Raw genomic sequence first — 13,833 nt, 5'->3', positions numbered from 1 at the left:
TCAAGGAGAAGTGGGAGGGGCAGTTGGGGAGTATGGGGTGTGGCAGTGCGTAGGGTAAATGGGACCTCCTCCTGTGCAAGGATGAGCCTGATACAGTTTAAGGTGGTGCACAGGGTGCATATGACTTGGGCGAGAATGAGTGGGTTCTTCCAGGGGGTAGCAGATGAGTGTGAGAGGTGTGGGCGGGGGCCAGCGAATCGCACGCACATGTTTTGGGGTTGTGAAAAATTGGGAAGATTCTGGGCACGAGTGTCCACAGTCTTAGCCAGGATAATGGAGGAAGTGTTGGACCCAGACCCTTTGATGGCGATATTTGGGGTTTCAGAGAAGCCGGAGCTCATGGAGGAGGAGGAAGGCTGATGTCGTGGCCTTCGCCTCTCTGATTGCACGGCTGCAAATTTTATTGGAAGCAGTTGGCATCGCCACTGGGGGTAGTGACCTGTATCGCTTCCTGCGGTTTGAGAAGATGAAGTATGAGTCAAGGGACTCTGCAGAGGAGCTTGAGAAAAGGATGTTCCCGGGGTGTTTATTTGCTGTAATCTGGTTTGATACATGATAATAAAATACATTTACTGCACTGATTTGATACTTACAGTTCTGTTATGAAAGCTGTTTAGTCCTAATTTTTCAGTCACATCACTGATGGTCATGGCATTTGGTAGGTCCTGTTTGTTGGCAAATACCAGTAGAACCGCATCTTTCAATTCGTCTTCTTGAATCTGGAATATGCCAAAATAGCAAAATGATTCCACGAACTCATGCTAATTTCAGTTATACATTTGACTTCCACTCTTGAACATACTCACTCATGACTTCCAGTGGTGGCCATGAAGTGAGTGGTCGCATATATGGTAGCTCCCGCTCATGGCAGCCTTTTGTGGCCTTTACCCCGGTTTGCAGTAGGAATTGTGAAGGAAAAGGATGTAGAAGTGGGAGCAGAAGAGATCGACCCATTAGTTTATGGAGTGACGGACCAGAAGTGCCCAAAAAAAGAGCAAACCAGTTGGTTGAAGCGGGTGTGGTGCTGGTAACGCATGCAGAGATGGCGGAGGAGCAGGGGCTGGCCCTGCCGACTCAGTGGTCGATAGATCAGTTGGTGAGCTTCTTGAACGAGAAGTTCACCCAACATTGGAAGGAAAGTTGAGGAGGACCTGGCCAATGCAGTGGACTCGATCAAGGCAGTGGTTGAGCGCATGAAGACAAGACTGGCAGCCCAGGGACAAGCGATCCAGAGGCTGGAGGAACTGGTGGAGGAGCATGAAGAACAGTCCAACTCAATGACAGCTGAGATGGGAATGATGGAGACCAGCAGAGGCGACTGCTGGAGAAAGTAGAGGATCCGGGGAACTGGTCTCACAGACAGAACATCTGGATAGTGGGTCTGCTGGAGGGTAGTGAAGGAACGGATGCTGATGCGTACGTGGGGAAGATGCTTGAGAAGCTGCTTGGGGAAGGTGCGTTTGATCGGCCATTAGAGGTGGATCGAGCCCACAGGGCACTGATGCGCAAGCCCCAGGAGGCGAGCCGCCGAGGGGGATGGTGATACTGTTGCATTGGTTCCTTGATAAGGAGCGTATCATGAGGAGGGTCAGGCAGACGAGGCTTTGCACCTGGGAAGGTGTCGAGATCCGAGTGTACCAGGACCTGAGTGCAGAGCTGGCTAAGAGGAGGGCGAGCTTCAACAAGGTCAAGTCGGCCCTATACAAGAAGGTCGTAAAGTTTGGACGACTATACCCGGCTCACACATGGGTGACCGATGGGGGTCAGGAGCTATACATTGGCTCGGCGGAAGATGCAGAGCACTTCATGAAAGACAATGGACTGGCAGGTGAAGAAGGACTTTGAACTTTTGGTGGAGGAGATGTGGAGTTACTGTACTGTGAAAAATTCTGTTTTTGGGTGTTCGTTTCTTTTCTGTTTTTTGGCTTCAGGCTTGATTACCGTTCTTTGTTGGGGGATGGGGGGTGGGTCTCTGTGCTCTGGCCTTGGGAGGGGTTGTTTGTTTCACTTCTTGCCTTTTTCTTGATTGTTTACACTAACGTTCGAATGGGGGGGGGGGGGTTGAATCAGTGGGGGGTAGGATGCTAGGCCTCAGGGCTGCCAGGCTAGTTCACGGAAGCACAGTGGGGGGTGAGGTCAAATGGCCTACTTGTTCTCCCACATCTTATGGTCTTTAACCACTGGGTAGACGAACATTTTCAGAGACTGGCAATCAAGATTTCTGGTCATGCAATTTTTAATGCTGTCATTAAAAAAGAAAAATCATTTGGATTTTATTCCCATGTTTAGATATTTGTCTTTTAGCCTGCTTGATTCACATCAAACTTAAGACAAAATAGGGTTCTGGTCTACCCACTTCCAACGGCTGTCGATCTAAAGTGGCTGTATTTTAAAATTGTAATAATTGCGTATCTTTGTGTCCCCCTATCGCTGCTGCTCTGCTGTGGTTTGATATATCCCTATATCCTGGGCCGCAGTTGGCAGTTCCATGGGGAAGAAAAGATGGGGTCAATTAATTACAACTTTGTGGCTTGCTTAATATAACCCAAAATATATATTCAAGGAAACCATGTTCATTTCAATAAACATACAAAATCCTATTGAATGAAGTATGCACTCAGAGCAGCACAATGGTGCAATGGTTAACACTGCTGCCTCATGACACTGAGGTCCCGGGTTAGATCCCGGCCCAGGGTTACTGTCAGTGTGGAGTTTGCACATTCGCCCTGTGTTGCTGGGATGAAACCCTAACCCTCACAATTCAAAGATGTGCAGGGCAGGTGGATTGGCCACACTAAATTGCCCCTTAATTGGAAAAAAATATAATTGGGTACTCTAAATTTATTTTTAAAAAGTATGCAAGGTGTTTAGATTATAGCAACACTGAATTAAATGCTCAGTGCTGCTGCCACTTCCTCACATGATCACTTTGTTACCAAATTTTCATTCAAAACATTCCAGACCAAAAAAAATTAAATACCCAGAACTTTTGATAATTCGTAAAAAGCATGGTTCGGTTCCTACAAATTCCCACCTATGATACAACTGGAAATATTAAGTATTTATGCAATCAAGAGATTTAAACTAATATGTACAAGGGGAAATTTTTAGAACATTAGTAAACAAGTGTACTAAATTAAAGACTCGATGAATACATACTATTTTGTGAAGCTCTGCTGAGGCTTCCTGAATTCTCTCTCGGTCATTGGTATCTACCACAAAAATAAGACCCTACATGAAGATAAAGAAAACATTTTATGCTTCAATTTTACATGATTTACTTTGCCAAAGCAACAGTACATAAGAGCTCTTGCACATGAACATATGCACATATCATTTACAAGGTGCACTTTACTTGAAACAGTCTTTATATAATATACAATGCTCCTCAACATCTTCCAACAATGTATTACTACTTCAATGAAGGGGCGGAATAAAGCGGAGGGGTGGGGTAGGCCCCCACCAGGGCACCTTGGAATGGACTTTTCCCAAGAAAAACCTACCCTTAGTCTGACAGAGCAGTGCTATGGCCATGTATGTGATTTTAACAAGAGCTTTTGATCGATAATAGCTATTGCATCTCAGTTGGCTGTCAAAGACACGGTACATGTCATTGCTATGAACATAATAGCCCATACCTTTCTGGCTCCCCAGTGACAGATTTGCAGGAATCCCAAGGATGTGCTGGGGAATCCCTCCTGGAAGTTCTCAGGAAGAGTTTGTGAGCAATTGTCCTAAAGTGCCAACTTTCCCTGGACAATTGCACTGGGCTGGGGACTATCCGGCAAAGCAATTTAAATCACTAACTTTGGATGGTTCTGAGAGTGTTATTCCAATAGTTACTCTGAAAAAGTTAGAAGTAAAACCACTTCTAACTTCAGCGTAACTATTTTAAATACCAGATTGATCCCCGCACAGGCCTGTGTCCCCCCAGAACCAACTTAGTTTCACAACCCCAATCTGTTCCTCCTCAATGTCCGGCACCCCCCAACACCCAGTCACTCCACCCCAGCGTCAGGCAAACCCTCACCCCTCCGTCAACCAACACCCTTTAGACTTCGACCCTGGGCCTGAGAACTGGCTGCGCTGCCTGGATCTCATCTGGCCTGAGCCAGGAAAGTCAGACGAGACTAGCATGGGTAAAATGTGGCGCCGGTAAGTGGGTATAGAGTGGCAATCCGATGCCGATTGCCACTCCAAGGAAGTTCTGGTTCTATTAATTATGTAGCTCTGGTTAACTACCCATTCTGAAAACCAATGAGATCCAAAATCCAAAACAGACTCGGTCTCAAGTTGCCAGTTTTGAGACACTGTATCTATGTATATGAAAATATGATAGACAACACAGCAGCTTGTCTAATTGGACAGCTCACTCAATTCCAGCCTCAGGTACAAAAACAAAGAAAAATTCTGATAATACTGAGCCCTAGTTAGCCTGTGGATCAATTCAAAGAGGTGTTTGCATGGTCTGTGGCATTCCACAGGAACACTGATAGGAGCTACAGAAACAGTGATAGAATACGGGATAGAATTGGTCAGCTCAGAGATGTTTGATGCCTTTTCTGCCTGAGAATACAGCTCTTAATAAACCTCCTGCCTGAGACGTGTTTCCCTTCTAGAGCAACAGCTACTTGAATTCAAGTCATTTATCCCTTCCATGGAAATGAGAAAAAAAAACAATTTATGCTGTTAGGTACTAGAGATAGTTTAAGTAAGTATTTGTGTGTCTTGGGAACTAGATATCACTTTAAGTTTAATTATTTTTTTTAAATTGGTGGTAAAAAAGGTGAAACCTGGGTCTACTTTCATTTTAGAATGGGGACAGCAAGTGTGTGGGTTTGTTTGTAGATCTGCATTTTAAATGAGGTTTTCAAACTCGAGGGAAGATTTTTAAAAAAGACAAAAATATAAAAGAAACTGCGCTAGTGCCTTGCAACGGGGACCCACAGAGACACAGGAAGAAACAAAATAATTGTTTTAGTTTAGTTGAAATAGAAAACCATGGAAAATAGGAAGGGCAGGTCTTTCGAGTCTGCTCCGCCATTAAAATAATCACAGCTGATCCTCTATCTCAACAGCATACTCCCTCTTCCCATATCCCTTAACACCGTTAGTCTAGAAATCTATTTCTTCTTAAAATATATTCAGTAATTTCTGTGATAGAGAATTACAGAAGTTCAGCGCCCTCTGAGTGAAGACGTTTCTCCTCATCTCAGTCCCAAATAGCCTACGCTGTATTTTGAAACTGTGACCACTCCAGCTAGAACAAACAGCATCCCTGCCAGTCTATCCAGCCCAGTCAGAATTTTATGTTTCAATTAGATTCCCTCCAATTGTTCTAAATTCCAGTGAATACAGCGCAGACGACCGAATCTCTCCTCATATGACAATCCCGACATCTGAGGCATCAACCCAGTAAACCTACGCTACACTGACTCTATGGCAAGTATATCATTTCATAGATAAGGAACCCAAACTGCTCACAATATTCCAGGTGTGGTATCACCAAGGTCCTATACAGCTGCAATAAGACATCCTTGCTCCTGTGCTCAAGTCCTCTTGCAATGAAGGCCAACATATGATTTGCTTTCCTAACTGAGTGTTGCTGTACCTGTATGCATGCTATCAGTGACTGGTGTACAAGGACACCAAGGTCCCTTTTGTACATCAACATATCCCAATCTATCCCCATTTAAATAATACACTATCTTCCTTTTACTTTGCCCGAAGTGGAGAACTTCACATTTATCCATGCTATACTGCATTTGACATGTATTTGCCCACTCATTCAATTTGTCTAAATCACCTCACCACTCACAATTCAAGCAAGTTTCATGTCATCAGCAAACTGTGAAATATGACTGTTGGTTCCCTCATCCAAATCATTGATGTATATTGTGAAGAGCTGGGGCCCAGGCACGGATTCCTGCGGAATGCCAGTAGCCACTGTCCGCCACTTCAAAACAAAATCATTTCACCCTACTCGGGTTCCGGTCTGCTAAACAACACTTAATCCAGGCTACTATATCACCCCCAATCCCACGTGCTTTAATTTTGCACACTAACTTCAGGACTGTTCCAGAATCTACAGAAATTTGGAAGATGACAACCAATGAATCAACTATTTCCATAACCACCTCCTTTAGAATACTGTGTTGTAGATTATCAGGCCCTGGGATTTATCGGCTTTCAGTCCCATTAATTTTACAAGCACTATTTTTCTCATAATATGGATGTCCTTCAATTCCTCCTTTGACGAGACCCTTGATTCTCTAGCATTTCTAGGAAGTTTTTTGTGTCGTTTTCCATGAAGACAGAACTGAAGTACTTGTTTAATTACTCTGTCATTTCCTTGTTCGATATTATATATTCTTCCGTTTCAGACTGTAAGTGACCTACATTTACTAATCTTTAAAAAAAATAAATTAAGAGTACCCAATTAATTTTTTCCAATTAATTAATTAAGGGGCAATTTAGCGGTGGGGGTGAAACCCACGCAAACACGGGGAGAATGTGCAAACGCCACACGGGCAGAGACCCAGAGCCGGGATCGAACCTGGGACCTCGGCGCCGTGAGGCGGCTCTGCTATCCACTGTGCCACCGTGCTGCCCTTTTACTAATCTTTTTATATACTTATGGAAGCTTTTACTATCCACTTGCAAGTTTACTCTCGTACTCTTTTTTCCCCCTCTTAATCAATCTTTATCCTCCTTAGCTGAATACCTAATTGCTCCGAAACCTCAGGCTTGCTACTTTATTCAGTAATTTTATGACTCTTCTTTGGATTAAATACTTATCCTCAATTTCTTTAATTAAGCAATGATTGAGCCACTTTTGTGTTTTTGCGCCAGAAAGTAAAGGGTAGCTGTTGTAATGCATACATTCTTTAAATATTAGCCATCAGCTACCCACCATCATACCGTTTAACAAATTCCTAAATTTATCTTAGCCAACTCGCACCGCATATCTTCATAGTTTCCTTTGTTTAGATTTAGAACCCTAGGTTCAGAACAGAAAGTTGAAAGGGGGTACCAGGAGTAATTGGACACAGAAGGAACTGCACTAAGCCGAGAACAGGAAAAGGTTCCAGAAAAAAAAAGGAATATGAACATGAATCTGAACAAGGTCCTGTTCAGTGAAGTTAAAGAAAGGAGCAGTGGAATATGCTTTGAATTAAAGAGAGAAAGGTGTGAGGTGCAGATCCCAGGCAAAGTGGGGTTATGAGAAGCCAGATCATCAGAGGAGACAGCCGAAGGTCGGTGAATCCTTATTATGGGCCTAAAAATTAATTTACAGGAGGTGGGCGTTGCTGGCTAGGCGAACATTAATCGGTCTTCCCGAATTGCCCTCCAGAAATTGGTGAGCTGCCTTCTTAAACTGTTGCAATCCCTGTGGTATAGGTACACCCATACTGCTGTTAGAGAGGAAGTTCCAGGGTTTTGACCGAACGACAGTGAAGGAATGGCGATATATTTCCAGTTCGGACGGTGAGTGACATGGAGGGGAACTTCCAGGTGGTGGTGTTGCCATGAATCTGCTGCCCTTGTCCTTCAAAATGGTACTAGTCATGGGTTTGGAAGGTGCTACCTAAGCAATCTTTTTTACATGGTACAGACTACTGTCACTGTTCATCAGTGGTGGTGAAGATGAATATGGCGGCACGATGGCACAGTTGCTTCACAGCACTAGAGACGCGGGTTTGAATCCAAGTTTGGGCCACTGTCTGTGTGGAGTCTGCACACTCCCAGTGACTGTGTGGGTTTCCTCCGGGTGCTCCGGTTTCCTCCCACAGTCCAAAGATGTGCAGTTTAGGTGGATTGGCCATGCTAAAATTGCTCCGTAGGGTCCAAAGTTTGGGTGGGGTTATGGGGTTAGGGTAGAGGTGTGGTTTTAAGTAGGATGCTCTTTCAAGGGCCAGTGTAGACTCAGTGGACCGACTTGCCACCTCTGCACTGTAAATCCCATGATTTGTGGAAGGAGCGCCAATCAAGCAAATTGCTTTGTCCTGGATGGTGCTTCAGTGTTGCTGGAGTTGCACACATCCAGGCAAGGAGAGAGTATTCCATCACATTCCTTGCTTGTGCTTTGTGGACTTGCTGTGGGAAGTCAGGAGGAAAGTTACTCATCGTTCCTAGCCTCTAACCTGCTCTTGGTAGTCACTGTATTTATATGGCTAGTCCAGTTCAGTGTCTGGTCAATGGTTAACCCCCAAGATGTTGATAGTGGGGGATTAATTGATAGTAATGCCATTCAATGTAATAGGGGCGATGGTTAAATTTGTTGTTGAGAGATGGTCATTGCCTGGCACTGGTATGGCACGAACGTTACTTGCTACTCGTCTCCCCTGGATATTGTCCAGGTCTTGTTGCATTTGGACATGAACTGCTTCAGTCTCTGAGTCATCGCGAATGGTGCTGAACATTGTGCAATCACCAGCAAACATCTATACAGGTCAAGCAGCTGAGGATGGTTGGAAACTGAGATGATTGATCTCTAACCACCACATCCATCTTCTTTTGTGACTCATAGAATTTACAGTGCAGAAGGAGGCCATTCGGCCCATCGAGTCTGCACCAGCTCTTGGAAAGAGCACCCTACCCAAGGACAACGCCTCCACCCTATCCCCATAACCCAGTAACCCCACCCAACACTATGGGCAATTTGGGACACTAAGGGCAATTTATCATGGCCAATACACCTAACCTGCACATCTTTGGATTGTGGGAGGAAACCGGAGCACCCGGAGGAAACCCACGCACACACGGGGAGGATGTGCAGACTCCGCACAGACAGTGACCCAAGCCGGAATCGAACCTGGGACCCTGGAGCTGTGAAGCAATTGTGCTATCCACAATGCTACCGTGCTGCCAGGTATGACCAGAGAAAGCCCCACCACCCCCCAATTCCTGTTGACGTCAGCTTTGCACAGGCTCCTTGATGCCTCGCTCTCATTCAAATGCTGCCTTGATGTCAAGCACAGTTTTATTTTTAATTTTAAAAAAATAATTGTTATTAAAGTTTTCACAAATTATCAACAACAATGTAAAAGGAACCCAATAGAATTAAATACAAAATAAAACAACCCTGTGCCCCCCCCCTCCCCCCTGTACACAAGTAATAAATTAACACCCCGAATTAACACATAGCAAAAATATACACCCCCTCAGATCCCCCAGTATAGACAAACAAAAATAAAATAGACCCCCCCCCCCCCCCCAGTTGCTGCTGCTACTGACCATTGTCTACCGTTCTGCCAGGAAGTCTAAGAACGGTTGCCACCGGCTTTGCACCGATCCCCTTAAGGCAAATGTCACCCTCTCCAATTTAATAAACCCCGCCATATCGTTGATCCAGGATTCCACGCTTGGGGGCCTCGTATCTTTCCACTGAAGAAGAATCCTTCGCCGGGCTACCAGGGACGCAAGTGCCAGAATACGGGCCTCTTTCGCCTCCTGCACTCCCGGCTCCCCTGCAACCTCAAATATTGTGAGCCCCCAGCCCGGATTGACCCTGGATCCTACCACCCTCGACACCGTCCTCGCTACGCCCTTCCAAAACTCCTCCAGCGCTGGGCATGCCCAGAACATATGGGTGTGGTTTGCTGGGCTCCCCGAGGACCTAACCCACCTATCCTCACCCCCCAAAAAAAAGCTCATCCTTGTCTCGGTCATGTGTGCCCTGTGCAGCACCTTAAACTGTATGAGGCTAAGCCTCGTGCACGAAGAGGAAGAGTTCACCCTCCCAAGGGCATCTGCCCACGTCCCTGCCTCGATCCCCTCCTCCTCCTGCATCACCTGGTATGTTGCCGAGATCTTCCACGCTCCAACCCCCCCGAGAGCACCCTGTCCTGTACCGTGAGTGGCAGCAGCAGCAGGAATTCCACCACTTGCCACCTGGCAAACGCCCTTACCTGTAGATACCTAAAGGTGTTCCCCCGGGGGGTTGGGGGGGGTGCCCGTACTTCTCCTCCAGCTCACCCAGGCTCGCGAACTTCCCATCCACAAACAGGTCCCCCAACCTTCTTATCCCTGCCCTCTGCCACCCCAAAAACCCTCCCATCTATTCTCCCTGGGACAACCCGGTGGTTCCCCCGTATCGGGGTCCACACCGAGGCCCCCGCTTCCCCCCTGTGTCGCCTCCATTGCCCCCAGATTTTGAGGGTAGCCGCCACCACCGGGCTCTTGGTATACCTCATTGTAGGGAGCGGCAGCGGCGCAGTTGCCAGCGCCTCCAGACTCATACCCTCACAAGACGCAGTCTCCAGCCTCTTCCATGCAGCCCCCTCCCCCTCCATCACCCACTTGCGCACCATCGCCGCATTGGCGGCCCAGTAGTACCCACAGAGGTTGGGCAGCGCCAGCCACCCCCCCCAATCCCTACTCCGCTCCAGGAATACCCTTCTCACCCTCGGAGTTCCTCGCGCCCACACAAACCCCGTATGCTTTCCACCTGTACGGCCCCGCCTCCTCTGGCGCAGCTCCTTTTACAGGCCCAGTCCCCTCACCCCCGAGGGCCTCACCCCCGACTTGGGTCACCCCCGACTTGGGCCGCCCCCTCCCCCTACTTGGGCCTCCCCCTCGGGGCCCCATCCCCCCTACTTGGGCCTCCCCCTCGGGGCCCCATCCCCCCTACCAGCCATCCACCCCCTACTCCATTTACTTGCCCCCCTCCAAGAGCCCACCCGACAGATCCAACCAAAACAGTGCCCAACCCACCCACACTGAATCAAAAAGAAACAAGAACAAAGAACCCCCCTCAAAATGTAACAAAACAACAACAATCCCCGACTATCCCCACGCCCGACCCCCCCATCCCGACCCTCAGTTTGTGTCCAGCTTCTCGGCCTGAACAAAGGCCCACGCCTCCTCCGGGGACACAAAATAATGATGCTGGTCCTTGTAGGTGACCCAGTCGCACCGGCTGCCAAACTTCACTCCCTTCCTGTGCAGCACCGCCTTCGCCCGGTTGTACCCGGCCCTCTTCTTCGTCACCTCCGCGCTCCAGTCCTGATATATTCGAACCTCCGCGTTCTCCCACCTGCTGCTTATCTCTTTCTTGGCCCACCTGAGTACGCTCTCTTGATCAGCGAACCAATGAAACCGCACCAGCACCGGCCGTGGCGGCTCGTTAGCCTTGGGCCTCCTTGCCAGCACTCTATGGGCCCCTTCCAGCTCCAGGGGCCCCTGGAAGGACCTCGCGCCCATCAGCGAGTTTAACATGGTGACCACATAGGCCCCCACATCCGACCCCTCCAGCCACTCCGGGAGGCCCAGGATCCACAGATTCTTCCGCCTCGACCGATTCTTCATCTCCTCGAACCGTTCCTGCCATTTCTTGTGGAGCACCTCCACCTTTACCGCTAGGCCCAAGATCTCGTCCTCGTTATCTGAGATCTTTTGTCGGACCGCCACCCCCTGGGTCTCCAGCAGCTTATTAATAGAAGCCTTCATTTGCTCCAGCAGGTCCGCGTTGAGCTCCCTGAAGCGGCGCTGGATAACCTCCTGCTGCTCCCGCGCCCACTGCATCCACTCTGCCTGGTCCCCGTCCGCCGCCATCTTGCTCTTCTTCCCTCGCACTTTCTTTGGGTTCACCACCACTTTTTTAGTCGCCCCGCTCCTGATCCAAGCCATACACTGTTGGGGGAATGTTGCAGTCTTCTTCCCACACCAGGAAATATCGAAAAAAATTCCGTAAGGGGCCCTGAAAAGAGCCCAAAAGTCCGTTCCAAGCGGGAGATGCCGAACGTGCGACTTAGCTCTGCATAGCTGCAACCAGAAGCCCGATGTCAAGCCCAGTTATTCTTACTTCACCTCTTTTACCCATGTTTCAACCAAGGCTGTAATGAGCTACAAATCCTGACCTTTGTTCATGCATGGGCAAAAGAGCTGAATTCCAGAGGCGAGAGTGAATGTGCTTGACATCAAAGGAGATGGGGTGCATAATGGTTTGGTCACTGGACTAATAATTCACTAATTCAGGACAATGCTCTCAGAACGTGGGATTGAATTCCAACATGACAGATGGTGAATTTGAATTCAATAAAAATCTGGAATGAAAAGTTTAATGACCATGAAACCATTGTCAATTGTGGTAAAAACTCATCTGATTCACTAATGTCCTTCAGGGAGAGTATTTTCCATCTTTACCTGGCCTGGTTATGCGTGACTTCAGACCCACAGCAATGTGGTTGACTCTCAACTTCCCTCCGAAATGGCCTAGGAAGCTACTTAGTTCACGGACAATTTGGAATGGGCAATAAATGCTGGCCCAGCCAGTAATACCCAAATCCCATAAATAATATTTTTTAAATTGAGTGTCAGTGGGAAGGTTATTGCGGCTTGATTGCATGGTTGATGATCCCTCTCGTCACGTTACTAATGATCGAGAGTAGATTGATGGGGCGGTAATTGGCCAAATTGGATTTGTGTTGCTGTGCGTCTACAGGACATACCAAGACAAATTTCCACATTGCTGGGTAGACATCAGTGTTGCAGCTGGACGAGAACAGCTTAGCGGGGGGGGGGGGGGGGGGGGGGGGGGGGGGGGAGATCCTGGAACACAGGTCTTCATTACTATTGACGGAATGTCAGGGCCCAAAGCCTTTGCAATATCCAGTGCATTCGGCTGTTTCTTGATATCAGATGGAGTGCATCGAATTGGTTGAAGAATGGTATCTGTGATGTGGAGGCCAAGATGGATCATCCACTCGCCCTTCCGGTGAAAATGGTTGTAAATGCTTCAGCCTTATATTTTGCACTCAAATCATTGAAGATGAGGATATTTGTGCGGCCTCCTCCTTCAGTGAGTCGTTTAATTGTCCACTGCCATTTATGCTGGGTGTGGCAGAACTGCAGAACTTGGGTCTGATCAATTGATTGTGGGATCCCTTAGCGCTGTCTGTCGCTTGCTGCTTATGCGGTTTAGCACACAGATAATCCTGTGTTGTAGCATCACCAGGTTGACACCACATTGTTAGGCATGCCTGGTGTTCCTCCTGGCATACCCTCCAGCACTCTCCGTTGAACCAGGGTTGAATCCCTGGCTTTATGGTAACGGGAGAGTGGGGAATAGCCAGGCCATGAGGTTATAGAATGTGGCTGAGTACAATTCTGCTGGTACTGATGGCCCACAGCCTCTCACATATGCCCACATCTTGAGTTAATAGATCTGTTTGAAGTCTATTGCATTTAGTGGTAATCCCACACAACACATTGGGGGGATTTCCTCAAGGTGAAGATGGGATTTGTCTCTTCAAGGACTGTGTGGTGATCACTCCTACTGATACTGTCATGGACATACACATCTGCAGCCAGACAGGTTGGTGAGGAAGAGGCCCAGTATTTTTTACCCTCTTGTTGGTTCCCTCACCACCTGCTGCAGACCAAGTGTAGCAGTTATGTACTTTAGGACCTGGCCAGCTCCATCTGTGGTGGTGCCACCTATCCACTTGATGATGGACATTGAAGTTCCTTGCTCTGGATTACAGCAGTGTGCGAAAGTTGGAGTTTGGTGATGGAGGGTAATAATAATAATAATAGCTTATTGTCACAAGTAGGCTTCAATGAAGTTGCTGTGAAAAGCTCCTAGTCCCACATTCTGCCGCCTGTTCGGGGAGGCCGGTACAGGAATTGAACCCGCGATGCTGGCATTGTTCTGCATTACAAACTAGCTTTTTAGTCCACTGTGCTAAACCAGCCCAATCGGTCAAGAGATGCTCTGTTCCTTTCCTCAGAAAGAGCAGACATTGGATATGTTGAGTATTTCTACTGCCCTTAATATACCATAAAGTACAGGAAGTAAATGTAAAGGGAGTAACTTTGAAGGGCAACTCA

General features: G+C 47.6%; 1 protein-coding gene across 1 annotated transcript in view; it reads right to left on the bottom strand.

Moving 5' to 3' along the window:
• LOC140388369 (ADP-ribosylation factor 4-like) overlaps positions 1 to 13,833 on the bottom strand; it is a 34,915-nt gene that overhangs the window by 1,966 nt on the left and 19,116 nt on the right. The window contains exons 4-5 of the mRNA XM_072472433.1: positions 3,160 to 3,231; positions 594 to 719 (exon numbers count right to left, since the gene is read on the bottom strand). Of these exons, the coding sequence (XP_072328534.1) occupies positions 594 to 719; positions 3,160 to 3,231 (198 nt within the window). The remainder of the gene's footprint in view (positions 1 to 593; positions 720 to 3,159; positions 3,232 to 13,833) is intronic.

The sequence above is a fragment of the Scyliorhinus torazame genome, chromosome 13 (assembly GCF_047496885.1).
Source record: "Scyliorhinus torazame isolate Kashiwa2021f chromosome 13, sScyTor2.1, whole genome shotgun sequence".
NCBI classification, from domain to species: domain Eukaryota; kingdom Metazoa; phylum Chordata; class Chondrichthyes; order Carcharhiniformes; family Scyliorhinidae; genus Scyliorhinus; species Scyliorhinus torazame.
This window is presented reverse-complemented; position numbering and strand designations above follow the sequence as displayed.